The sequence below is a fragment of the Saccopteryx leptura genome, chromosome 3 (assembly GCF_036850995.1).
Source record: "Saccopteryx leptura isolate mSacLep1 chromosome 3, mSacLep1_pri_phased_curated, whole genome shotgun sequence".
Classification (NCBI taxonomy): Eukaryota; Metazoa; Chordata; class Mammalia; order Chiroptera; family Emballonuridae; genus Saccopteryx; species Saccopteryx leptura.
This window is the reverse complement of record NC_089505.1, coordinates 174,912,326-174,937,957: the sequence shown is the minus strand read 5'-3', so window position 1 is coordinate 174,937,957 and position 25,632 is coordinate 174,912,326. Positions and strand designations below refer to the sequence as shown.

Genomic DNA, 25,632 nt, shown 5'->3' with positions numbered 1-25,632 from the left:
ATGGAAAGGATATTTGAAGCTATGAGAATAAATTAGTGAGAGAGTACAGAGAAAAAAGAGTAAGTGCTTAGAACAAAGAACCGATAAAACTGCAACATTTAGAGAATAGCTCTTTATCAGTTTAGTAAGCAGGGAACATGTGTCTGCTTTTCTATACCTGGGCCACTATATCAGCAAGTATTCATTTGAATCAGAGCATCTCACTTGACAGAAACAGAAAGTAGGCTAACAGACGTTAAGGCCATTTGGACATTCCTGAGTGATCATGACTCAGATGGAAGTTACTCTTGACATCTCTCCTCTCTTACTAAACACCCAGTGGAATCACGAGGTTCAGTCACTTCTGCCTGAGAAGTCTGTATCTAAGCCATCTACAGGGATCCCTTGTTCTCCTCCTCTAGCCCAAGACGCTGTCATTGCTTCCCTGGATTTGTGCAGCATTCCTCTAGCTGGTGATGCCCTTAACACTACCCCCTCTAGCCACTTCTCGCTGTAGATGTAAAGCCTGCAGTTACTTGTCATTTGTCTTTAAAATAAAGGGACAAAAACATTAATTTCTGAGTTGAATCTCGGTGTACAAAAAATTTTGAGAGTTGTTTGCCAATGAACTCAGAAATTTGCTTATTGAATTATTATTAAAGTAAATTTTAGGTTTAGGTTTTTTCAAAAACTCAGGTTTAATTATTTCAAAGCAAGAGTGCATTTCTACAAAGAAAAAAATTACAAAAGCTGCATACTTTAATATAAAATTTTAAAATAAGTGTAAATTAGAGCCTGAAGAGTTGTGTGTCTATGTGTATGTTAATCACTTTTTGTCAGGTATGTCTAGTATTTTTGTTGAAAACATTCACAATACTTACTCTTTTATGAATTCATGTCAGTAATGTTCATTGTATAAACCAACTAAATACATTGTTTTTCTAACATACATAAAATAGATACAACATTACTTGTTTTTTAAAATTAATTTGAAGTCAATACCATAATCTTTTGTAATGCAGTTGTTCTTGACTTGTCTTTAACAAATAATACATGAATGGTTTTTTTTTATTAATTTTAATAGGGTGACATTGATAAATCAGGGTACATATGTTCAGAGAAAACATCTCCAGGTTATTTTGACATTTGATTATGCTGCATTACCATCACCCAAAGTAATACATGAATATTTTAACTTTAATGGATAACTTTTACATTATGTTAATGAAATATCAGAATTTTCTTTTACATTGTACCATTTTGTTACTACTTCTTTGTCTGGAAAGTTTCCTAAGCTTGCCTTTCTAAGACATTTTACATAAAAATATTTAGGTCATAGAAAATTTGGTAATAAAAAGTTAACAGAAATCCAATTGAATAGATTTCTCATTAAACAATGTAGTGTAGTCATATACCTATTACTTTGAGAAGAGAAATATCAGAGAAAAGTATGACTATTGGTAAACAGATTAAAATTTATTTTAGAATTCTGTAATATATTTTCACCTAAGTTAGACTATAGAACCACTGGAGAAAAGCAATGACTTATAATTTTTTTAAATAAAATACCAGATAGAATGCTTATATTCATAAATATATGTCAAGGGAATGAAATGGATATCTTGAGATTACTAGACAATAATTCAGACTTCACTCATTCTTTTATTTCCAATCTAGTAAGTGAGAAATGATGTTGAGAGTTTTATCATGGTTATGATAATTTTAGGTTTCACCATATAAAATTGTTAATTAAAAGGACATGATATTCCCCTACAGAAAAAGATAGTCTGGCCCTGGCTGGGTAGGTCAATGGATAAAGCGTTGACCTGGCACCAGAGGTTGTAGGTTTGACCCCTGATCAAGCCACATATAAGAAGCAGTCAATGAGTACACAACTAAATAGAATTAAATGGAACAAGTTGATACCCCCCTCTTTTTCTGTCTTTCTCTCTCACTCTCCCCTCTTTCCCTCTGTCTCCCTCTCTCTTTCTCTCTCTCTCTCTCTCTCTAATCAATGGAAAAAAAAATTTTTAAAGGTAGTCTCAGTGCTTGACCTGTGGTAGCGCAGTGGATAAAGCATCAACTTGGAAACACTGAGGTTGCTGATTCAAAACCCTGGGCTTGCCTGGTCAAGGCACATATGGGAGTTGATGCTTCCTGCTCACCCCTTCTCTCTCTCTCTCTCTCTCTCTCTCTCTCTCTCTCTACTCTCTAAAAATAAACAAAGGCTTAAAAATTTAAAAGAAAAGGTAGTTTCAATTAATCCTTAGGTTCATTTGTGGGATTTGTACTTAAATGTTTTATGAAGGTGAATAATTTCTTGTTGTAATAAGAAAGGTTTTTGGATTAGTTATCCTTTATTGAGAAAGTTAGATTATTTCTTAAGCATTCTTTTTATTCAAGTTTTAACCATATTTCATGTTTTTTTATATATAACCCCTAAAGCAATCTTATTTTTGTAAATAATTTCTAAAAATAAATGTTTATTTTTTAATTTTTTAAGACTGCTGAGAAGTCAGGCCAGATTGAAAGATCAAAGAATGTAAGGCAAAGACAAAATGATTTTAAGGTAAGTTAAGGATAAGTATGTATACTTTTTCACAGGTTAGGGCTTTCTCAATCATGATAGAAGATGTTTATGTTCAAGATATTCATCATCACTCAAGCTGAATCCTTTATTTGATTTAATCAATTGCTTTTAATGTGGTTTGCTAATTTATTATTGTCTAGAAAATGATTCAGGAACTGATGCACTGTCTTGTGAAGCTGATCCGGGGAGCGCTGCTGCCTCTCAGCATCCCAGAGGGCGGAATGAGGGCATACGGGGGCTGGGAGATGAAGTCTGAGCTCTCTGGGCAGTGGCTCGCTCACATCATTCAGACCTTAAGGTAAATATGAACACAGTCTTCTGAAAAGGATAAATATTTTTTGTCTGTTGAAAGAAATACTCAGGATGGGATACAATTTTTAGTACATTCTGCAAAGAATTTTACTTTCTGTCCTTTTGCTTCCAATGTTTCTCATGTGTAGTCTAGCAGGCTCTTCAACCTTCCTGCTCATACCTTTGATGAGAATGACCTACTAGCTCTGGGTCTCTTATTGTTTAATTTAGTGTTACTGTTATACAATGATTTCTCTTCCGGTATTTTACCATATTTGCAACATGACATTGTAGCTTCTAAGCTCCATAATGAATCATTATAGAATGGCTAAAATGATGACAGGGACTGCTTTGTGATTGTACTCTGCTCACTTTTGTTTTGTTGTGTTTATTTTACAGGCTTACTTATGAATCATTGAGTGCCCTTGAAATTCCCAATGACATGTTACAGACTATCCAGGATCTCATTCTGGATCTTCGAGTACGTTGTGTGATGGTCACATTGCAACACACAGCGGAAGGTATGTTAAGAAAAATTGATGACTGTGCTTAGACCCATTTATATGAATATGCCACCTCTTTTTAGCTTCACATCCTTCTAGATAAGAAATTACTTTATGGAACTAGGAATCATTACCAGTGATTTTCAACCTTTTTTGAGCCACGGCACATTTTTTACATTTACAAAATCCTGGGGCACACCACCTACCAAAATAACACAAAATGACCCTCTAACACAGTACATATTATACATATAGTTAATAATATAGTTTCTAAATGTATTTATACTCACACCTGACCATGTTTGTGCCGTGGCACACTGGTTGAAAAACACTGAGACCACCCGTAGCTGCTCAACAGAATTTTTCAAAAGGAATTTTTTCAAATTTTGAGATGCCAGTCTATGAGAAATTAAAATGAATATACTTGAAAAACATTTAAGGATGTAAAAACATCCTTAAGGAAAATGTTAAGTAGAATATAAAATGTATTTAAAATAACCCAATTTTGAAAAACATGTATGTGTATTTTAAAAGTTTAATTTAGAAGTATCAGTGTAGTATCAAGGAAGTATCAACAGTGGTAGTAGAAATTATAGGTGATGCTCATTTTTTTTATGCTTTCTAGAATTTGGGGGATTTTTATATTCAATTATAAAAGTACAGTTAAGATTGTCTTTGCAAAGCAGCCCTTTGGGTATTAAATATCTTCAAAAACAAGAACATTGGTATAAATGAATGACATAAGCCATTACTATCATCAGGACTTTTAAGTAGGAAGTTCATAGCTATGCAGAATTGGGGACTTATCACTCTGTAAGCAGAAAGGGAATGAATGGAATCAGGTAAGAAACTGAGCAGTGTCCTTCTAATTATCACCTCCTCCTCTCAGGGACCTGAAACAGACTGCACTTCTAAAGGTTTAGACAGGCTGCACTCCTGTAGCCCACAGAGAATCAGATTGCCATTGTCGGGAATATATAGGATTAAAATAGAATCCAAATTATTTATTAGAAATTTTAGGGGAAAATATTGTATAGTTATTTTGTAATGTTTAATATTTCCAAGAATGCTGGATAAGTAATAAATATATTACTAAAGTTATTATTAAACCTAACAGCATTCTCCAAATTGAGCTGTGTAGTCAAAAATTTTATCCTGACTGTTCGTGATGCAGAGGATAGAGCATCAGTCTGGGACACTGAGGTCCCAGGTTCGAAACCCCAAGGTTGCCTGCCTGAGCATGGGATCATCAGCATGATCCCTTGGTTGCTGGCTTGAGCCAAAGGTCGCTCACTTGAGCCCAGTGCAACTGGCTTGAGCAAGGGGTCACTGGCTCAGGTGGAGTCCTCCGGTCAAAGCACATATGAGAAACAATCAGTTAATGACTGAAGTGCCACAACCACGATTTTATGCTTCTCATCTCTCTCCTTTCCTCCCTCCCTCTCTTTCTCTCTAAAAAATAAAAAAAATTTACTACATTAATGTTTTATTTGAAAAACCCATTGCACAGCACACATTTAAATCCTCGAGTCTACCAGAAATATATTCTGTACCCACTTTCACCAGTTTTTTTTAAAATAAATTTTTATTAATGGTAATGGGATGACATTAATAAATCAGGGTACATATATTCAAAGAAAACATGTCTAGGTTATTTTGTCATTAAATTATGTTGCATACCCCTCGCCCAAAGTCAGATTGTCCTTCGCCACCCTCTATCTAGTTCTCTGTGCCCCTCCCCCTCCCCCTAACTCTCCCCCTGTCCTCCCTCCTCCCACCCCTGGTAACCACCACACTCTTGTCCATGTCTCTTAGTCTCATTTTTATGTTCCACCAATGTATGGAATCATGTAGTTCTTGTTTTTTTCTGATTTACTTATTTCACTCCTTATAATGTTATCAAGATCCCACCATTTTGCTGTAAATGATCTGATGTCATCATTTCTTATGGCTGAGTAGTATTCCATAGTGTATATGTGCCACATCTTCTTTATCCAGTCTTCTATTAAAGGGCTTTTTGGTTGTTTCCATGTCTTGGCCACTGTGAACAGTGCTGCAATGAACATGGGGCTACATGTGTCTTCACGTATCAATGTTTCTGAGGTTTTGGGGTATATACCCAGTAGAGGGATTGCTGGGTCATAAGGTAGTTCTATTTGCAGTTTTTTGAGGAACCACCATACTTTCCTCCATAATGGTTGTACTACTTTACAGTCCCACCAACAGTGAATGAGGGTTCCTTTTTCTCCACAGCCTCTCCAACATTTGCTATTACCCGTCTTGTTGATAATAGCTAATCTAACAGGGGTGAGGTGGTATCTCATTGTAGTTTTGATTTGCATTTCCCTAATAACTAATGAAGCTGAGCATCTTTTCATATATCTGTTGGCCATTTGTATCTCTTCCTGGGAGAAGTGTCTATTCATGTCCTCTTCCCATTTTTTTATTGGATTGTTTGTTTGTTTGTTGTTGAGTTTTATGAGTTCTTTGTAAATTTTGGATATTAGGCCCTTATCTGAGCTGTTGTTTGAAAATATCATTTCCCATTTAGTTGGCTGTCTGTTTATTTTTATATCAGTTTCTCTTGCTGAGCAAAAACTTTTTATTCTGATGTAGTCCCATTCATTTATCTTTGCCTTCACTTCTCTTGCCATTGGAGTCAAGTTCATAAAATGTTCTTTAAAACCCAGGTCCATGAGTTTAGTACCTATGTCTTCTTCTATGTACTTTATTGTTTCAGGTCTTATATTTAGGTCTTTGATCCATTTTGAATTAATTTTAGTACACGGGGACAGGCTGTAGTCGAGTTTCATTCTTTTGCATGTGGCTTTCCAGTTTTCCCAACACCATTTGTTGAAGAGGCTTTCTTTTCTCCATTGTGTGTTGTTGGCCCCTTTATCAAAGATTATTTGACCATATATATGTGGTTTTATTTCTGGGCTTTCTATTCTGTTCCATTGGTCTGAGTGTCTATTTTTCTGCCAATACCATGCTGTTTTGATTATCGTGGCCCTATAATATAGTTTAAAGTCAGGTATTGTAATGCCCCCAGCTTCATTCTTTTTCCTTAGGATTGTTTTGGCTATTCGGGGTTTTTTATAGTTCCATATAAATCTGATGATTTTTTGTTCCATTTCTTTAAAAAATCTCATAGGGATTTTGATGGGAATTGCATTAAATTTGTATATTGCTTTGGATAATATGGCCATTTTGATTATATTTATTCTTCCTATCCAAGAACAAGGAATATTTTTCCATCTCATTGTATCTTTTTCGATTTCCCTTAACAATGCTTTGTAATTTTCATTATATAGGTCTTTTACATTCTTTGTTATGTTTATTCCTAGGTATTTTATTTTTTTTGTTGCAATCGTGAAGGGGATTATTTTTTTGAGTTCGTTTTCTAATATTTCATTGTTGGCATAGAGAAAGGCTATGGACTTCTGTATGTTAATTTTGTATCCTGCGACCTTACTGTATTGGTTTATTGTTTCTAATAATCTTTTTGTGGAGTCCTTCGGGTTTTCGATGTATAGGATCATATCATCAGCAAAAAGTGATACCTTTACTTCTTCTTTTCCGATATGGATGCCTTTTATTTCTTTGTCTTGTCTGATTGCTCTGGCTAGAACTTCTAGCACCACGTTAAATAAGAGTGGAGAGAGTGGACAACCCTGTCTTGTTCCTGATTTAAGGTAGAAAGTCCTCAGTTTTATGCCGTTTAAAATGATGTTGGCTGATGGTTTATCATATATGGCCTTTATCATGTTGAGATATTTTCCTTCTATACCCATTTTGTTGAGAGTCTTAAACATAAAATTGTGTTGTATTTTATCAAAAGCCTTTTCTGCATCTACTGATAAGATCATGTGGTTTTTGTTCTTTGTTTTGTTGATATGGTGTATTACGTTAACCGTTTTACGTATGTTGAACCATCCTTGAGATTCTGGGATGAATCCCACTTGATCATGATGTATTATTTTTTTAATATGTTGTTGTATTCGGTTTGCCAGTATTTTGTTTAGTATTTTAGCATCTGTATTCATTAGAGATATTGGTCTGTAGTTTTCTTTCTTTGTGCCATCCTTGCCAGGTTTTGGTATGAGGGTTATGTTGGCCTCATAAAATGTGTTTGGAAGTATTGCTTCTTCTTCAATTTTTTGGAAGACTTTGAGTAGAATAGGAACCAAGTCTTCTTTGAATGTTTGATAGAATTCACTAGTATAACTGTCTGGGCCTGGACTTTTATTTTTGGGGAGGTTTTTAATAGTTTTTTCTATTTCCTCCCTGCTGATTGGTCTGTTTAGGCTTTCTGCTTCTTCATGACTCAGTCTAGGAAGGTTGTATTGTTCTAGGAATTTATCCATTTCTTCTAGATTGTTGTATTTGGTGGCATATAATTTTTCATAGTATTCTACAATAATTCTTTGTATATCTATGATGTCTGTGGTGATCTCTCCTCTTTCATTTTGGATTTTATTTATTTGAGTCCTGTGCCTTTTTTCCTTGGTGAGTCTTGCCAAGGGATTGTCAATTTTGTTGATCTTTTCAAAGAACCAGCTCCTTGTTTTATTGATTTTTTCTATAGTTTTTCTGTTCTCTATTTCATTTATTTCTGCTCTGATTTTTATTATCTCCTTTCTTCGGCTGGTTTTGGGTTGTCTTTGTTCTTCTTTTTCTAGTTCCTTAAGGTGTGAAGTTAAGTGGTTTACTTCGGCTCTCTCTTGTTTGTTCATATAGGCCTGAAGTGATATGAACTTTCCTCTTATTACTGCTTTTGCTGCACCCCAGAGATTCTGATATGTTGTATTTTCATTTTCATTTGTCTGTATATATCTTTTGATCTCTGCGCTTATTTCTTCTTTGACCCATTCATTTTTTAGAAGTATATTGTTTAGTTTCCACATTTTTGTGGGTTTTTCCCCCTCTTTTTTGCAGTTGAATTCTAGTTTCAAGGCTTTATGATCAGAAAATATGCTTGGTACAATTTCAATTTTTCTAAATTTGCTGATATTGTCTTTGTGGCCCAACATATGGTCAATTCTTGAGAATGTTCCATGTACACTAGAGAAAAATGTGTACTCTGTCGCTTTGGGATGAAGTGTCCTGTAGATGTCTATCATATCCAGGTGTTCTAGTATTTCGTTTAAGGCCACTATCTCTTTATTGATTCTCTGTTTGGATGACGGATCTAGAGCCGTCAGCGGAGTATTGAGGTCTCCAAGTATGATTGTATTTTTGTTAGTTTTTGTTTTAAGGTCAATAAGTAGCTGTCTTATATATTTTGGTGCTCCTTGGTTTGGTGCATATATATTAAGGATTGTTATGTCTTCTTGATTCAGTGTCACCTTAATCATTATGAAGTGACCATTTTTGTCTCTGAGTACTTTTTCTGTCTTGTAGTCAGCATTATCAGATATGAGTATTGCTACACCTGCTTTTTTTTGGGTGTTGTTTGCTTGGAGTATTGTTTTCCAGCCTTTCACTTTGAATTTGTTTTTATCCTTGTTGCTTAGATGTGTTTCTTGTAGGCAGCATATAGTTGGATTTTCTTTTTTAATCCATTCTGCTACTCTGTGTCTTTTTATTGGTAAGTTTAATCCATTTACATTTAGTGTAATTATTGACACTTGTGGGTTCCCTACTGCCATTTTATAAATTGCTTTCTGTTAGTTTTGTATCTAGTTTGATTCTTCTCTTTTGTTTTTCTATCATTTGTTTTTGTTTGTTTGTGTTCCATACTTCTTTCCTCTGTTGCTACCTTTTTTAAGTCATGTGTTTTTGTGGTGGTTTTTTCTAGGGTGGTTACCATTAAGTAATGAAAAGGGTACCTACCATATTCATTGTAGTACCCTATCTTATAAGTATTTCTGCACTTCATCGTCCTTTGCTACTGTTAATCTCCATTCTCTCCCCCCTTTTTTTCGTTTGTTGTCACAGTTTAAGTTTGGTTTTATTGTGTTCTTGGTGGAGCTGTTACTTGTGGTGTTGTTTTCTTTTGTTCTTTGAATCTGGTTGGAAAACCCCCTTTAGTATTTCCTGGAGTGGGGGCTTTCTGTTGATAAATTCTCTCATCTTTTCTGTATTTGTGAATGTTTTTATATCTCCTTCATACTTGAAGGATAGCTTTGATGGGTATAGTATTCTTGGCTGAAAGTTCCTCTCTTTCAGGGCTTTAAATATTGGGGTCCACTCTCTTCTAGCTTGTAGAGTTTCTGCTGAGAAATCTGATGATAATCTAATAGGCCTTCCTTTATATGTTGTACTCTTCTTTTCCCTGGCTGCCTTGAGAATTTTTTCTTTGTCATTGGTTTGTGTCATCTTTATTATGATGTGCCTTGGAGTGGGTTTGTTGGGGTTAAGAAAACTCGGTGTTCTGTTTGCTTCTTGAATTTGAGGCTTTAGTTCTTTCCACAGGCTTGGGAAGTTCTCGTCTATTATTTGTTTGAGTATATTCTCCATTCCATTTTCTTTCTCTTCTCCCTCTGATATACCTATTATTCTTATGTTATTCTTTCTGATGGAGTCAGATAATTCCTGTAGGGCTTTCTCATTTTTTATTATTTTTGAGTCTCTTTCTTCTTCTCTCTGTTGTGCCTCAAGTTGTTTGTCTTCTATTTCACTAATCCTATCTTCAATCTGGGCTGTTCTGCTAGCTAAGCTTGTTACCTCGTTTTTCAGCTCGTGAATTGAGTTTTTCATTTCTGTTTGATTTGTTTTTATAGTTTCAATTTCCTTGGTAATATATTCTTTGTGTTCATTGAGTTGTTTTCTGATCTCCCTATATTGCCTTTCTGTGTTTTCTTGTATATCTCTGAGTATTTTTAAGATTTCTATTTTAAATTCTCTGTCATTTAGCTCCAAGGCTTCCAATATGTTAAGTCTTTTCTCCATAGATTTTTCCACATCTATTTGTGTTACCTCTCTTTCTTTTGTATCCATAATATTCGATTTCCTCTTTCTTATTGGCATCTGAGGGTGGTCTTGTTGATAGCACTAATTAGAATTAATAAAGAGTAAAAAGTAGAAAAAAAAAAAAAGGTAAAACACCCCACAAAAAAAAGCAGTAATAATTTATTATTTCCCCCTTTTTTTTCTTTCTTCTCTTTCCCTCCTCTCCCCTCCTCAGGGAAATATCGTGCCTATAATGGAGGGTCTGATTTGCGGTGAAGAGTTCAAGGGGCAAAGAAAAAGGGGAGTAGGGACCTACTAAATGCAAAAAAAAAAAAAAAAAAAAAAAGAAAATCTTAGACAAGCATAAGATGATTTGCTTGTGGGTGATGGTCAACTAAGAGATATAATGAGAGGGATAAGAGGGAACCAGAAAAAAGGACAAAAAAAGGAATAATAAAGAAGAAAAAAATAAAAATAATAAGTAAAAATCTGTTGTATTAAGTGGAGTGGAGACTAAATACAATGGAGACCTTGGGTTGGGAGGACCCAAAATGCCACAAAAATAAACAAACAAGAAAAAAACAAAAACAAAAGCGAAAAAGAAAAATAAAGCCAAGAAAAAGCCTTGAGTCCCAAATTAACTAATTTGTTCATGATTGAGGATTAAATGGGAGGAAAGTAAAACGAGAAAAAAAAAAGAAAAAACGAATAGAAAGAAAAAAATAAGAAAAAGAAAAACGAAGGAAGAAATAAAAAAGGAAGAGAAAAAAACAAAATAAAGCAAAACAAAACAAAAAAAAAACAAAAGAGGAGAAAGTGAGAGTTAATTGTTTTGGAGTATAATCTTAAAGGAGGGTGAGGATGAAGAAGAGAAATAAAATGTAACACTTATGGGTAGTGTAGTTCAAGAAAAGGGAAGCATAAGATGGGCAGAGAATATAAGGACCGAGGTGGAGGAAATAAAGGCAATAAGATAGAAGAAACAAACAACAACAACAACAACAAAAAAAAAATAAATAAATTAGTGGAACAAGTTGTAAAGTCTGTGGATTTTTCTTGATTTTGAGATGTTAACTTCTTCCTTTTTCTTTTCTCTCCCTCTTCCTGGTCGGTGACTCTGTACCCCAGGCTCTGCCCCTGTGTCACACTTAGGTAGGGATTTGCAGTTGATGGGATTCTATGGCAATGTCATATAATTGGCTTTAGTCTTGCTGGTAGTCAAGGCTTGTTGGCGTTTGCAGGGTCCAACGATGAGAGAGTTTGCTTTCCTGGATTCTCTCTCCTAGTCCCCCCTTCCTGAATTAGCAGCCTGGTGATCCAGCTATAAGGCTGCCACTGCTTCTGCCTGGGGAGTAAGAGGCTCAAAGAGCTGGGAAATCCCCACTCTATCCCCACTCAGTGCAAGGCTTTGGGAAAGGCTCTGGCAGTCAGGGCCTCCAGTGTAATCAGGCGGGGGTGGGAGTCAATTGTTGTCAAGGTGACTGTTCAGCGCCTAGCATTCAGTTGGACCTCTCAGCCCAGGCTTTCCACACTTTGTAGCCTGTTTTGGCTGGGAAGAAGAGGCACTAGTCTCTGCTTGCGACTAGTGTAGTATAGATCTTATTATCTGCCAAGTCCTTCTTGTTAGTGTTTATCCCTGAATATGGAGGCTCTATCAATCAGAAGTTGCCCCCGCCCCTTTAGCGAGAGGCACTAAAAAATATCACGCCTTTTGTCTTGGGTCGGTGAACTGAGAGAGATCTTATCAATTAGAACTGAGGGTGCGCAGATTTCACAGGTTAAGATAATTTCAGTAATTGGGTCGCAGCTGTGCTCCCGAAGGTATTTCAGGCTGCCTGCGCGCGCCCCTCCCCCAACGCTTGATTGTTAGCTTGAATGGCTGGGTGAGGTGCCCCGCCCATGGAGAGAATCTCCCAAGTAGGGAATACCGCCCTGGGGCCTCTCCCGCTCCCCGTGCGCGGGCCGCTGGGAACGTCAGCGGCGCTCGCTCCGCAACCGAACCGGGCGCTGCCCGTGGCGGCTCGCGGCGGCTGCTCGGGCGGCGGCGGCTCGCGGCTCCCGAGTTAGGGCTGACTCACCACCACCACAGGCGCACTTCCTCGCGGCTTGAATGAACGTCCCTGCGGTAGCTTCCTCCACACCCTCGTCTCCCAGATCCAAGTGATAACAGTCCCTTCGCTTTCAGTTTGTGTGGAACTCCGGAATGCTCCGAAGATAAATTTTCCTGTTTCCAGTTGATAAATTTGTTGTGATTTTGGGGAGATCTGTCGGACGCGCTGCTCACGGCGCCATTTCCGTGACGTCACCCCACCAATTTTTTTTACTAACCTATAAAAAATTAAAAACCGAGGCCCTGGCCGGTTGGCTCAGCGGTAGAGCGTTGGCCTGGCGTGCGGGGGACCCGGGTTCGATTCCCGGCCAGGGCACATAGGAGAAGCACCCATTTGCTTCTCCACCCCCCCCCTTCCTCTCTGTCTCTCTCTTCCCCTCCCGCAGCCAAGGCTCCATTGGAGCAAAGATGGCCCGGGTGCTGGGGATGGCTTCTTGGCCTCTGCCCCAGGCGCTAGAGTGGCTCTGGTCTCGGCAGAGCGACGCCCCGGAGGGGCAGAGCATCGCCCCCTGGTGGGCAGAGCTTCGCCCCTGATGGGCGTGCCGGGTGTATCCCGGTCAGGCGCATGTGGGAGTCTGTCTGACTGTCTCTCCCCGTTTCCAGCTTCAGAAAAATAAAAAATAAAAAAATAAAAAATAAATAAATAAAAACCGTAACCCGTAGATTTTTATCCTTATAAACTTCAGTGAGATAACTATAATGAAAAGTACTGTTGTGTTTGTTTGCCCTATAGAAGTGAAGAGATTAGCTGAAAAGGAAGACTGGGTTGTCGATAATGAAGGGCTGACTTCTCTAGTAAGTTTTAGTTATTTTAAATGATTATCATTAATGCATATTTAGTTATTTTAAATGATTATCATTAATGCATATTTAAAATAAATGATTTATTATTAAGGAACATATGCTTTCTGTATTAAAATTCTAAATAGTTTCTGGAAGTAGAAAAATTTCTTAAAGTTTTTTTCTCAGAGTCATTTTTACTCAGCATTAACCACACATTTAAAAATTAATGAAAAGTGGATTTCTTTTAGAATCTTTTTCATCCTGTGTCACATACTTCTTTTGTTTGCATTGTGTATTTTAATAGATTATGCTTAATTCTAAGTGACCCAACAACTCAATTTTTCAGAAAAGCAGGATAGAAAAAAATGCTATTGCTGGCTCCTAAGCCAAAACCAAACAGACTTCTCCAGGCATATCCACAGGTCAAGTAATCACAATCTCTTCATTCAAAAAAATCAACTTCCTTTCAGATGAGACTTAATAATATCTTTGAAAATAATTTTCATAATTTACTGTGTTTTACCACAGTGTTATGAACCAGATCTGAGAAGGCAGTTAGTAACCTCTGCCTAGTTAGAAGGTAAGGAAACTAGAATAACTTGCTGCAAATAATATAAGCAAGGGCATTTTGGACAGCAAGTTATCGTGATACTTGTTTTTTTATATGAATTTCAGATAAGTCTTGTGCAAATGAAAAAAATACCTATATGTTTAATTTGAGATTTAAAGCATCTCTTTTCATTAAAAAAAAAATTGCTATAAAGTCAACAAAACTTAGCCATAAAACAGGTATTGACTTTAGGTCCTTCTTCAGTTTACTGTTTCTTGTATACATGACAGTCTCAAATGTGCTTACCTGATGGCTGCCACACCTGGGATTCCCATGTGTGCTTATGTGGTGGTTGCCCACCTGGAGTCCCCATGTGTACTTGTGTGGTGGCTGCTGCATCTGAGGTTCCCATGTGCACTTGTATGGTAGCAGCCACATCTAAGGTTGTTTATATAGATGAACATCTTTGAAAAATGCTTTGAAATGGTTACTGTAAAATTTGTCTGTGGTCAAATTAAAATTTAAGTATAATGGTAAGAAACTGTAACCTCTATAACTAAGTTTATGTTTGGTCTCATAACATGCAAGCCATAAAACTAACCCTACTGAACTTTATAGATGAATGACCCACAGGAAGTTACATTTACGGTGTCAGCCAATTCTAGTCACACATTACTGAAGAAACATCCCAACATGACAGACTTGATAAAGCTGCTCATGGTTTTGGTTCTGTCCACCCGGCACTGGGCCTATGCACATGCTGTCCTCCCTTCCCAAGCTCACTTACTTCCTTTCCCCCTTTCTTTTTAGGGGCTGATTCCTCTTGTCCTTCAACCCTCAGCTTAAATGTTCTCACTTCTCAGAGGGGCCTTCACCATTTTTCTTTGAGTCCACTTATTTTCTTTAGTACAGTTAGTTTGGGATTGTACTTATTTGATTTCTGTACTTTTTACATTTTGTAAAAACTGTTTTATTGACTCTTATTTTGTGGTCAGTATTTCCCTAGAATATACACTTAATATAAATGAGAACTTTGTCTTTCTTACTCTTCTGTCCCTATCACCCAGAGAATGCCTGGCACAAAGTAAAACCTCAACTACAGTTAGAAGCTAAGATGTTAGGATTCATTCAGATTTCTCTTACATGTCATCTGTTGCACATTTTTCAAGTTGCAGTTTCTGATATAATGTGTATAGAAAATGACTATAATGACTTTAAATTAAAGATCTGATCTTTTCTGGATCATTATTAAATGTTAAATTTTCTTGAACAGTACTGGAGATGTAGATCTAAGAGCAAACTCATTCAAACTACCCTTCAAGCAGGGTTTAACATAGAAAAATCACTTTTTATTATGTCATATTCCTCGCAGAGGAGTAGAATTTTGAAGAAAAAATGCCCGACTCTTGTTCTTGTTTAATTTGATGGACCTTAGAATTTCAAGATCCACCTGTTTTTAAATATCAAGTGTGAAATGTAGCAAAGCTAAATCTTGATGACTAGATTATTTGCCAGTTTATTTGTGTCTCTGCTCCTTTGTATAAATCTGGAAAATTGAGTTTTTGGCCATATTCACTTATTTTAAATGTCTTATTAACCAATGCTTGTTTTGAATTTTAAGATACACTTTTGTTTTCCTTTAGCCATATCAGTTTGAACAGTGTGTTGTGCATTCTCTGCAATCTCTTAAAGGAGTTCTAGACTGTAAACCCGGAGAAGCCAGTGTAAGTTTTCTGTTTTATTCAACTTCTATTTCAGACTTTCCCAATGAACTCTTCAGAATCACAGTAGGAATTTTTTGAGTCATTTCAGCACAAGTACTTTTCCCTCCAAGTGCTTGATTGTTTTATTTGATTTAACTGTATAAGCTGTTGATTTCTTGATTCCAGGAGAGGCTGATAGAAGTTAAAAATGTGAATGTGAGTGTTGTGAGTAGACTACTTTCCTTGTTAGCACTCTGTGTGCAGAGGAAACACGTGACTTGTGTGTTGCTCAGCACTCTGTGTCAGTTCTTCTCAGGGCAGAGTCGCAATAGGAGTAAGCACTGCTCCTCTTATGTGGTCCTCTTCAGAGTAAGGTTACACACACTAGAAGCAGCTTTCCATGTGATAACTTTTTATATTGAACTTCATAAACAAAAGTTTTGTTTTCTTAACTAAGCCCAAAACTTTTCACCAAAATTCTTTATTGTAGGTTTTTCAACAACCTAAAACACAGGAGGAGGTTTGCCAACTAAGCATCAGTATCATGCAGGTAATAAGTAAAAGTACTGATGCCCTACGCCTGAAATAATGCAAATTATGTCAACCACCTCTTATTTAGAATATATGTATAACATGTATTATATTAAATATGTTTTCTTTTTTTTTTTTTCTTTTTTCTTTTTTCTGAAGCTGGAAACAGGGCGAGACAGTCAGACAGACTCCCGCATGCGCCCGACCGGGATCCACCCGGCACGCCCACCAGGGGCTGTGCTCTGCCCACCAGGGGGCGATGCTCTGCCCATCCTGGGCGTCGCCATATTGCGACCAGAGCCACTCTAGCGCCTGAGGCAGAGGCCACAGAGCCATGCCCAGCGCCCGGGCCATCTTTGCTCCAATGGAGCCTTGGCTGCGGGAGGGGAAGAGAGAGACAGAGAGGAAGGCGCGGCGGAGGGGTGGAGAAGCAAATGGGCGCTTCTCCTATGTGCCCTGGCCGGGAATCGAACCCGGGTCCTCCGCACGCTAGGCCGACGCTCTACCGCTGAGCCAACCGGCCAGGGCTTGTTTTCTTTTTTAATCAGTATATAATAGTTTATAGTAAGGTACCAAAGTTAAGTTCAAGTCAGAATCCAGTTTGTTTTAGCAATGCCCCAATATTTTATTTATATTATGCTCCCTTGTTTTGTGTCCTCATGGGACTTTATAAATATTTCTGTTAGCAAAGATTAAATGGCATGATGGTTGCTACACTGTGTCTAGAGTGGGAAGTTCTTTGAAAGAAAGTTGAGCATGCGAGTGAATGAAGGAGAGAAAGGAAAAGGTGTTTTTCCTAAAATACATGCAAGAACTTCCTAAAATACATGGATCAAAATGTAGGTGTTTTCAATTTTCTATTATACAATCTACATTAGTGGATATATGTGTTTCACTCATGGGAGATACATACATACATATGTATATATCTCTTATAAAGATATGTATTTTTTATTTACATAAAGTTTTTATTTTTTTATTTTATTATTTTTAATGTTCAAGTATTGATAGGTTAGAATGTAAGAGTTCATGTCACAGAAACTTCTCATTTTTTACTTAGATTTTTATATATTGCCTGGAACAATTGAGCACCAAGCCTGATGCAGATGTAGATACTACACAGTGAGTAAAACTAATCTCATTCATGTATTTACAGTCTGATGTTAATATATCTGGTCTTTCATCCTAAGAATTCTAATAAGAGAATTAAAATATTATATTAAAGTTATATTTTTCTATATTTCACCTATATTTTTTCTATAATTTATCTTCTGAACTGAACTCATCTTAATGTTCCTAGAGGTATATGGACCAAACTGAACACATGATTAGCTCACTAGTTATCCAAACAAAAAAAGTTTATAAATAAGAAAGTAGCAAATAAATATATCATATAACTCTATTTGTTAGCTTTTATAATTCTTTTGCAGAGGGTTTCACTAATACTCTTGTTAAAGACTAATTATGTTAGTGGGACTAATTCTGTGTCAGGATCAGTTGTTTGGGTTGCAGAGGACAAAGCTTCATTTTTTTTTTATTGATTATTGATATTTAGAAATCCATGTGATAATTCTTTTATAGTGTTGTTATATAGGAACATTGGCTTGTATAACTTGTGCAACTAAGTTTTAGCTCTGACATACATAATACTGAAATAAATGCCTGTTAAATTTATAATTGAAAAATTGAGAATTTTTTGTTTTACTCTCTCATCGTATTGTCTCCTGCCTCTCAATAAAGAAGACTCTCACCTCTCTGAAACCTAATAAATATTTAATTCTTCTAGTTTTTGTTTAATTTGATTTTGTATGTTTAACACATTAATCAACCAGGAAATTGTATTGTTAATCAGTTCTCTGATACTATTATTTTTTCTTTTAGTTTTTTATTCAGTGAGAGGAGGCAAGACAGAGACAGACTCCCCTCATGTGCCCCAACCAGGATTCACCCATCAAGCCCACTAGGGGGTGGTGCTCTGCCCATCTGGGGTGTTGCTCTGTAGTTCAGCAACCAAGCTCTTCTTAGCACCTGAGGTGGTGGCCATGGTGCCCTTCTCAGTGCCCAGGATCAACTCATTCCAATTGAGCTGTAGTAGCGGGCGGGGGGGGGGGGGGGAGGGAGAAAGAGAGAGAAGTGAGAGGGGAAGGGGAAGAGAAGCAGATGGACTTCATCTGTGTGCCCTGACTGGGAATCGAACTCAGGACATCCACATATAGGTGGATGCTCTACTACTGAGCCAACCAGCCAGGGCCAGTTCTCTGATACTATTGATTAAATGTCTTTCCTTCCTATTGTTCTGTTACAATTTGTTTCATATGTTACTAAATTCTAATACATAATGCCATGTATTTCTGAACTTTATATTCTGTTTTATTTCATTCATTCATCTATATTTTCTATCAGTTTGTGTTATATTTATCATTAGTTTATTTTTTAATATTTTTAAGATTAGTAATTTTTTATTTCTTCTCTATTTCAAAATATTATTGAGATTTTTTTATCTATAAGACTTCCATATGAATTCTAAAATCAGTTGGTTTGATTTAAAGAAAGGAATTCCTGCTAGGATGTTTGCTACAATTCTGTATAATCTCACCAATAGTATGTGATATTTCCCTTTTCTTCACAATGGAAATGTTAGTGTGCTTGATATTGTCCCAGAGCTCCATTAAATATGTTTCTTTTTCCTGTTCTGATTAGTTGATTTTTACTACTTCCTCTCCCAGATCTTTGATTTCTTCAGCATCTAATCTACTGTTGACTCCTTCTAGTATAGTTTTTTCATTTTGGTTATTGTATTCTTAGTTGTGATATTTATTTTTTCCCTTGTCTCATTGTCGAAGTTTTCACTGAGTTCATCCATTCTTCCTAGGTTCATTGAGCATTTCTATAACCATTACTTTGAACTCTTTATTTGACTGACTGCTTATCTCCATTTTGTTTAGTTTTTTTTCTCCCTGGGGTTTTGTCCTTTTTTTGTTTAGAACTTACTCTTTTATCTCCTTATTTTTCCTATCTCTCTGTGTGTGTTTCTTTATATTAGCTACATCTATTAGCCTTGAAACAATGGCCTTATGTAGAAGGTGTCATGTAGGGCCCAATGGTGCAATTCCCCTTAGTCACCAGAATCAGATGCTCCAGGGATGTCTCCTGTATGGTTTGTATGCACCCTCCTATGGTAGTTGTACTGGAATTGCTGCTAGTGCTCCTGTGTGTGGGGTGTCCACAGGCCAACTGGCTTTCAGGGCTGACTCTAGCTCCTGAGATTGATATGGTGAGGGGGCTGGCCTTCCAAAGTGGGAAGCACTTTGGAGAGGCTCTGGTGGGGATTGAGGCTGCTGACTGGGTGTGTTGATGCTGGAGCTGCTTGAAAGGTACTCTACTGCTGGCTGAGTTTGCCTGCCAGGTGTGTTAGTGGTAGAGCTTCTAGGGTGGGTTGAGGCATTTGTTGTGCTTGGAGCCACTTGTAAGGGGTTTTGGCGTGGGCAAAACGTGCATGTGACCTCTAGTGAATGCTGGGGTAAACTAAAGGATATTAGCCAGATACAGAGAGAGTGTCAGAATTGGCACTGGTCTCTGCTGGTTGGATAGGTTGAAGAAGAGTGAAATAAAAGAAACAAAGAAATAATAGCATTCTCCAGCACTTCAGTCCCTGGAGAAAGTTCCCATGGATTCCAGTTCCTCCAGTAGTTGCCCTAAAACTAGTCGGTATAATTCCTTCATGTATGACCTACGTGCTTTTCTAACTGCTGCCTCAGCACTGGGGCCTGTAGTGAGTGTGTTTGTACGTGAACCCTTAAAGAGTAGAGCCGTACTTTCCTTGTAGCTCTTTGGCTTTGCTGGATGTAAACCTGCTGCTTCTCAAAGCCTTATGTTATGGGGGCTTCCTCTTCCTGGTGTCCTTTCTCCTCAAGGGGACCTGCTGTGGCTGTCATATCCCTCCCACTTGTGGGTCACGACACTGGGGGTGTGGTCCTGACTAGCCTGCATCTCTGCCCTCTAAATGGGGCTTTTTCTTTCTGTCCTGAGTTGTAGGAAAATCTGTGTAGCTAGTTTTCAGGTTGTTCTCAGTGACAACTGCTCTATATGTAGTTGTAGTTTTGTAATTTTGGTGTGTCCACAGGAAGAGGTGAGCTCAGGATCTACCTATTCCACCATCTCAACTCCCACTACCCAGAGAATTGACCAAAAGGTTTTAAAGTCAAATTAATGTAAGGTTCACTGCATGTTTTTATTGAGGTACAGTAGACATATAACATTATATTATCATTTTTACTTATAACTTTTTTTTTCTTGCTTTTACGTTCAGTCTTTCCGTTGATGTTTCTTCTCCTGATTTGTTTGGAAGTACTCATGAAGACTTCAGTTTGACTTCTGTAAGTAAGGTGATAAACAGAGAATAAAACATGCTGTTTTAAAACTATATAATGAGCCCTGGCCGGTTGGCTCAGCGGTAGAGCGTCGGCCTAGCGTGCGGAGGACCCGGGTTCGATTCCCGGCCAGGGCACACAGGAGAAGCGCCCATTTGCTTCTCCACCCCTCCGCCGCACTTTCCTCTCTGTCTCTCTCTTCCCCTCCCGCAGCCAAGGCTCCATTGGAGCAAAGATGGCCCGGGCGCTGGGGATGGCTCCTTGGCCTCTGCCCCAGGCGCTAGAGTGGCTCTGGTCGCAATATGGCGACGCCCAGGATGGGCAGAGCATCGCCCCCTGGTGGGCAGAGCGTCGCCCCATGGTGGGCGTGCCGGGTGGATCCCGGTCGGGCGCATGCGGGAGTCTGTCTGACTGTCTCTCCCCGTTTCCAGCTTCAGAAAAATGAAAAAAAAAAAAAAAAAAAAAGAAAAAAAAAAAAAAAGAAAACTATATAATGACTATTCCATAAATCCACCTAAATTATCTACTATATGAGTGCTATAGCATACTACTCTATACTTTGGAGTTATGTTTTGTTTTGTGAAAATGTTAATAAAAATAGAATTTTATATATATTCTGCACTTAAAATTTTTTCCGCTGAAGTTGCAGCTTAACTAGTTTCATCTACTGTCTACATCAAGTAGGTTCCCTGGTGCAGGAATAATTGAAGTAATTCATAGGGCCATAGTCCTTAATATGCAAGTGTTACCTTTTATAGGTTGGGCTGTTTTTTCAAACACATATAATCATCTAAGTTGTGAATAAGCTTATGATTATTTGATTTGTGTTAATAAGAATTTGATTGTATTAGTTGTTCTTCCCACTTTTATTTCTTATGATTGGTTAGATTTGAAGGGGAAAAACACTTACTAAAAGTAAGACTTTAAATCACTCAAATAGTTTTTCCATTTTGAGAGAAGATCCATTTTTCTTCAGCTAGAGAGAGTTAATTAATGGGTGTCCGAAGATGCAGCAAGCTCAGTTGGACTCCTAGATAAGGTTAATATTTGGAGGGAAGACTTTTGAAGGATAAAGCAATTAAGAGTTGATTTTATAACTGGGAATCCAGATGAGAATTTCAAGGAGTAAAGCCTGATTAGAGTGGCTGGTGAGACACCATATGTATTTCATGTGCTTTACAAGGACCATATAAGGGTAACACCAGGTCTGAGGTCTCTCAACCCCCAGCCTCACATGTATACTTGTCCAGTGCAGGAAACTACATGCAAGATTACTCCACCCAACAAAGCTATCGTTGAGAATTGAAGGACAGATAAAGAGCTTCCCAGACAAGAAAAAGCTAAAGGAAATTCATCACTACCTAACCAGTATTATATGAAATGTTAAAGGTCTTCTTGAAGAAGAAGGAAGAGATCGGAAATCTGAACAATAAAATGGCAATAAGCATATTATCTATCAACAATTAAATCTAAAAAGACAAATGAACAAGCAGAACAGAAACAGACTCATAAATACTGAGAACATTTTGCTGGTTGCCAGATGGGAGGGGGTTGGGGGATGGGTGAAAAAGGTGAAGGAATTAAGAAGTATAAATTGGTTACTACAGAATAGTCATGGGATGTAAAGTACAGTACAGGGAATATTGTCAATAATATTCTAATAACTGTGGTGTCAGATAGGTGCAAGAGTTATTAGGATGATCACTTAGTAAGTTATGTCTAACCACTGAGGTGTACACCAAAAAATAACTGTATGTCAAGTGTAATTGAAAAATAAAACATGATTTAAAAAGCGTACAGGTGTGGAGAAAGCACATACACACCAGGGCCCTCTTTCCCTTGTTCTGTACTCCCCGTTCCCACCCACAGATGATCAGGGCCATCAACAGTGTTACATTTGCTTGAAGGGACTTTAACAGTTCTTTGACTTTTTAATTACATTAGTTGATGACCAGAAAGGGCATTGAATAGAATATACTCTTCTAGAAATAAAGACAGGAACATATTAAATATATGACCATATTAAATAAATATTTTTAAATTTAGAAAGTTTTTAAAGATCTGATGAAGCTAAGTGAAATTATTGGAGATAAAAATCTGTGCTTGGCAATTGAGTTTAGAGTGTATTTCATCTGTGGTTTGTAAACCTCAAAGAACAGGGGCCTATTTATTTCCTTGTTATTGGCACTGACTTTAACATGAGTCATTCCAATTACATATGAAACAGTAAACAAATATAGGTGAAGGAGAACTTTTCTTGGAAAATGATTTTTGCCTTAGTTTTTAGTCAAGGGATCTTAAACTAAGGCCCTATATTAGTCACATTTGTTCCAGAGAATGCTCATAGACTAGAGGGAGCACAGAATAAACACTCTCTGTGAGCCACAGTAGCAGTGACAGATGCCATTCCTGGAATTTTATTTAAAATAGTTCTTCTGAACTGTAAGGGATGTTTCATTTATCAACATTGGGGTCTGTAATTTTGATGATGAATTACTTCAGGCAGCTAGAGCTGGGGAGAGTATAGAACATGAGGCTCTTGTCCTCTCTGTGCCTGACACTGAGGGAAGTACTCTACCCTCTGTGTCTTCACCCCCCAAAAGGGGGAGACTGTTCTACATAAAAAATTATGTGATGGTCCAAATTTTTTTAAGGGGCCCATCATATAGACTTTATTATAAAACTCATATAAACTATTTTCTAATAGTTTCCATGGTTTTTGTAATTGTTTAAAAATATCTTTTGTGCAGACTATTAAGTAGAATAATAATATGAATCTCTTCCATAAGAACAACAGCTAGTCCTGCTTTACTGTTATTAACTGTGTTTCATTAATCTGTCTCTCTCTACAGATGTTAAATTTTAAAGGGAACATTATTTGACGTCTTGAGTGTGTTATGTAATAACAAGCAATTTGTAGAATTATAGAATTGTATTATGTTTCTAGGTTAATATTGGGAAAGAAGGAGCCAAGAAAACCAAAGTATTGAATATTGATAGTAAACTCTAAGAAATTATAATTAAATTTAATAAGTGATAAGTGAAACCTATCTCAGTTTATTACTGTAAATGTAATTTTCTAAAAATCTGTTTTAGGAACAGCAACTTCTGATAGTCCTGAGTAATTGCCATTACCTAGAACGTCACACCTTCCTAAATATAGCAGAACATTTTGAAAAGTACAACTTCCAGGGAATAGAAAAAATAACACAGGTAAATGAATTATGTTAAATGGACAGTTGGTTGTTTTATCAATTTAGTTTCCAAACTGTTTTCTCAGCACCCTTTTTCTTTTGTTTTCCTATACATTTCCCTCTGTTTGCTATACCCACACCCATAATCCTTCCCCATGCTTACCCCACCTTGTCTTTAAATGATTCCTGTCCTTTTCATAAGTTACCTTGAATAATTAATTTAATACTCTCTTCTTTTGTCTAGAGCCAGTTTAATCCCCACCTAAGCTGTTCAAGTCAGGGAAGAAAAAAATGATGGAAGGGCATAAAATCCAAGTCTTTAAGAATCATCTCAAATTTGGCTCCGTTTAGGTCAAGACCTTTACTTATCGCCGATAACAGACTCCCTAAGCCTGCAGAAAAAAAATCTCTTCTTGCTCTTATTCACACTTTGCCCTCTCCTTTCCCATAAGCCTGCAGTGATCCCTTTGCTTTACTGCTTAAGCTGGCACACACACGGGACTGGTTTACGCCTTTGCAGGATGCTTAATCTCTTTCCTGAAAACACATTCTCTCCATTCTCTAATCTATGGATGTAGCAAAGTTGAACAAAGAGTCCTGTATCAGTGGAGTAAGTTTTTTTTTTTGTGGGTTTTTTAATTAATTTATTTATTTTTATTCATTTTTAGAGAGGAGAGAGAGGGTGAGAGAGACAGAGAGGGAGAGAGAGGAGAGAGAGACAGAGAGAGAGAAGGGGGGAGGAGCTGGAAGCATCAACTCCCATATATGCCTTGACCAGGCAAGCCCAGGGTCTCGAACCGGCAACCTCAGCATTTCCAGGTCGACGCTTTATCCACTGCACCACCACAGGTCATGGAGTAAGTTTTTTAAAAGTTACACTTTGTTTATATTTTTTCAGGTAAACAGAAAAGGAAAAAATGAAGTAACCTTATTATTAAAGGTTGGTTAGTTCCTGGGCAAAGGTTTATCAGATTTCTAAGTAAAACTACACTAGCACCACTCTTTAATGTCAGTACAGTTTTCTCAGTGCAAAGAATGAGAAAGATAATGATCTTGTTAATCTTACAATCAAAATGTACTTGTGATGGATCACATACTTTTTATAAGTGAGGGTTCCAGTTTGTGAGCTAAAGCGGGATTTTTATTTTCAAAGAATGAAAATATCAAAGTGGGTGACTGTTGCGTTTCTGCCTTATCGTAAAGATTAATCATTCTGATGAGAAATGTTGTGACTTAAGGCTATTGGGTCAAAAGTCAAATTTATTTCCAGAAATTTTTGTGTTGAGAATTGTAAGGTTCTCTCTTGCGGTGAAAGTGGACACTTTGTTTTTCTGCAATAACAATAATGACACCAATATATTTATTAGAGAAGTTTTTATCATTTAAATAATATATGAAATGATTAGTAATTGCATGTAGCATAAGCAGTAACCTTGATTTTCTTTAGATTTTTACGAAGTTATAAGTATGAACTACCTGTTGCTTTGGTTTATGTCATTGAGGTAGAATGAGAGTGACATACACATAGGCTTAGATACTCTTCCTAGTCTTTGTCCTGAACATGTTGAGACCAAGGGAATATGAAGGATTTCTAGGCTTAGAATAAATGGCAGGCTACTTTTCACATTCAGAATTTGGAATGTTTTTAATTGGCCAATGACTGTTTTGAAATTATTCAGTTGTATAAACAGTAAACTAGGTTTAGATTATAGCGTCTGTGTTGATTCTGTCTGCTATGCGTAAATTCATTCATTTCATTATGCCAACCAAGTAAAATATAATTTTGCACTAAGGGAATAAAGGCTGCCAACTGCTGTTGTTTTCACAGTTCCATTTCCAAGTGATAGCTAACTCTAGAGGCAAGATCCCTGAAAACTTATTGGGGCACATAGGTTACATGGATAATTTGGTATCCATTCTTTCATCCTGTTTCTGCTGTTGGAGTTAATGGTTCATGGTGGGCTTCTAGCTTAGTGTCACAGGACACCAGACATTCTCCTTCCAGGTGTGAACTGTTGGTTTGCCAAGGACTTGTCAGCACTATTTCCTCCTGCTCTTATTGGTACTTCTACCAGGAGAAGGGTGTTAGTTCCCTAAATCTTGTTCCCCATTTTCAAAAGTGGAATTAATTTTA

The 25,632-nt window shown here is 37.2% G+C and overlaps 1 protein-coding gene across 4 annotated transcripts in view; it reads left to right on the top strand.

Moving 5' to 3' along the window:
* Positions 1-25,632, top strand: part of EXOC2 (exocyst complex component 2) — a 386,269-nt gene that overhangs the window by 312,474 nt on the left and 48,163 nt on the right. For all 4 annotated transcript variants that reach the window (XM_066376909.1, XM_066376910.1, XM_066376908.1 and 1 more), the window contains 9 exons: positions 2,483-2,548; positions 2,710-2,867; positions 3,260-3,381; positions 13,101-13,162; positions 15,344-15,424; positions 15,894-15,953; positions 16,995-17,056; positions 20,244-20,310; positions 23,401-23,517. In XM_066376909.1, the coding sequence (XP_066233006.1) occupies positions 2,483-2,548; positions 2,710-2,867; positions 3,260-3,381; positions 13,101-13,162; positions 15,344-15,424; positions 15,894-15,953; positions 16,995-17,056; positions 20,244-20,310; positions 23,401-23,517 (795 nt within the window). The remainder of the gene's footprint in view (positions 1-2,482; positions 2,549-2,709; positions 2,868-3,259; positions 3,382-13,100; positions 13,163-15,343; positions 15,425-15,893; positions 15,954-16,994; positions 17,057-20,243; positions 20,311-23,400; positions 23,518-25,632) is intronic.